The sequence below is a fragment of the Echinops telfairi genome, unplaced genomic scaffold, assembly GCF_000313985.2.
Source record: "Echinops telfairi isolate 266 unplaced genomic scaffold, ASM31398v2 ScPeMD7_7458;HRSCAF=8496, whole genome shotgun sequence".
In the NCBI taxonomy this organism is placed as follows: domain Eukaryota; kingdom Metazoa; phylum Chordata; class Mammalia; order Afrosoricida; family Tenrecidae; genus Echinops; species Echinops telfairi.
Window position 1 is genome coordinate 28,686,346 of NW_022111358.1, and position 1,553 is coordinate 28,687,898.

Here is a 1,553-nt window from a genome sequence, read left to right on the forward strand (position 1 = left end):
CCCCTCAGCTGCCCCAGGGACAACAGAATGAAACACCAGTTGGTCCCGAGCTCTCCTCCCATTGCTCTCAGCATCACCGTGTTGGGGTTTTCTTTGTTAGCTAATCTAAAAGCCTTTCTCTTTTCCTCTTCAAAGCCTCTTTGTATTTTTTTTCAAGATGGCTTTGGATATTTACAGCATTCTACTTTTAAAATCAGCTTGTGAATTTATATTTTAAAACTTCCTGAAATTTTGATTGCAATGGCATTGAATCTTTATATGGGTTAAAGGAAAATTAACATCTTAACAGCATGGAGTATTCTAGTTTATGGAAGTGGCATAGGTCTCCACTTACTTAGGTTTTAAATTTTATTTTGGTAAAAGTTGGGTAGATTTTGAGTCAGAGATCTTACTCATTCCGTTAGAAATTCTGTGTTTTATTTTTTTTTATATAGTGGGATCGTTTTTAGTCAAATTTAAGTACATTGTTGATATGCAAAATAGAATTGATTCATGTATCCTGACTTTATAGCTGTATTCTTATTAAATTCACTTAGTAGGTATAGTAGATGCTTTGCATAGTGGGATAGCAACTTCTCTTTAGTGGTCACCTGGTGTAAACAGCTGGTGATTGATCTCTATTCTGTTCCTCATCGGTGAGCCTGCAGCTGTGGCTCTCTCTCCAAACTTACAGAGTTGTATGAGGCTCTACATTTGAAGGATAGAGTATTTTGCTTGTAAAACTCTGCCCTCCTGGGGACTGGGTCACCATGTGTCCCGCAGATATGACCATCTAAAGAAGGGCTCCCCAACTCAATCTCATTCCAATCAATAAAAACACAAAGAAAAATACTCAGTGCAACCGTTAGTGGAAACGTGTACAGAGAACTGTTTAAAAAGAAACACATCGGTAGTTTACTGAGAAAGAAAGACCAGGAGGGTGGAATCTCCATTAGTGCAGAATTTTTGTGTCTTCTGGATCCTTGTTGTTATCACTGTACCTTCAACAGAATCTACCACCTACTATCTGCTCAATGACTATCTTTGAATAAATAAAGACATTTACGTTAAAAAAAATCACTTTATTAGGGGCTTATACAACCCTTATCATAATTCATCCATACATCAATTGTGTACAGCACATTTGTACATTCATTGACCTCATCATTCTCAAAACATTAGCTCTCCACTTAAGCCCCTGGCATCAGCTCCTCATTTTTCCCCTCCCGCCTGGCTACCCCCTCCCTCATGAAACCTTGATTATTTATAAATTATTTGGTCATATCTTGCCCTGCCTGATGTCTCCCTTCACCCACTTTTCTGTTGCCTGTCCCCCAGGGAGGAGGTCACATGTAGTTCCTTGTCATCGGTTCCCCCGAGACATTTACTTTTGAGAACATCAATGAAAGCAGATCTACTGCAATCTCCACCAAACGGTCTGATCTTGTCCAGAATCTAGCTGTGCCCTGAGTACAATTTGGGTTTGGAACCTGAGATACTTCGTTTATTGTGCCAACCTGGCTGATAAACACAGGTGGAGTTCATTGAAGGGCAGAGGGATAAATGGCTTGGTG

General features: G+C 39.7%; 1 protein-coding gene across 3 annotated transcripts in view; it reads right to left on the reverse strand.

The window, feature by feature from the left end:
• The window catches only part of LOC101649095 (keratin-associated protein 4-8-like), a 26,212-nt gene that overhangs the window by 22,767 nt on the left and 1,892 nt on the right, over nt 1-1,553 (reverse strand). Inside the window, exon 2 of one of the 3 annotated variants that reach the window (XM_030888164.1) lies at nt 634-641. The exons of the other annotated variants lie outside the window; for them this stretch is intronic. Coding sequence (XP_030744024.1) covers nt 634-641 — 8 coding nt within the window. The remainder of the gene's footprint in view (nt 1-633; nt 642-1,553) is intronic. 3 annotated transcript variants of the gene reach the window in all.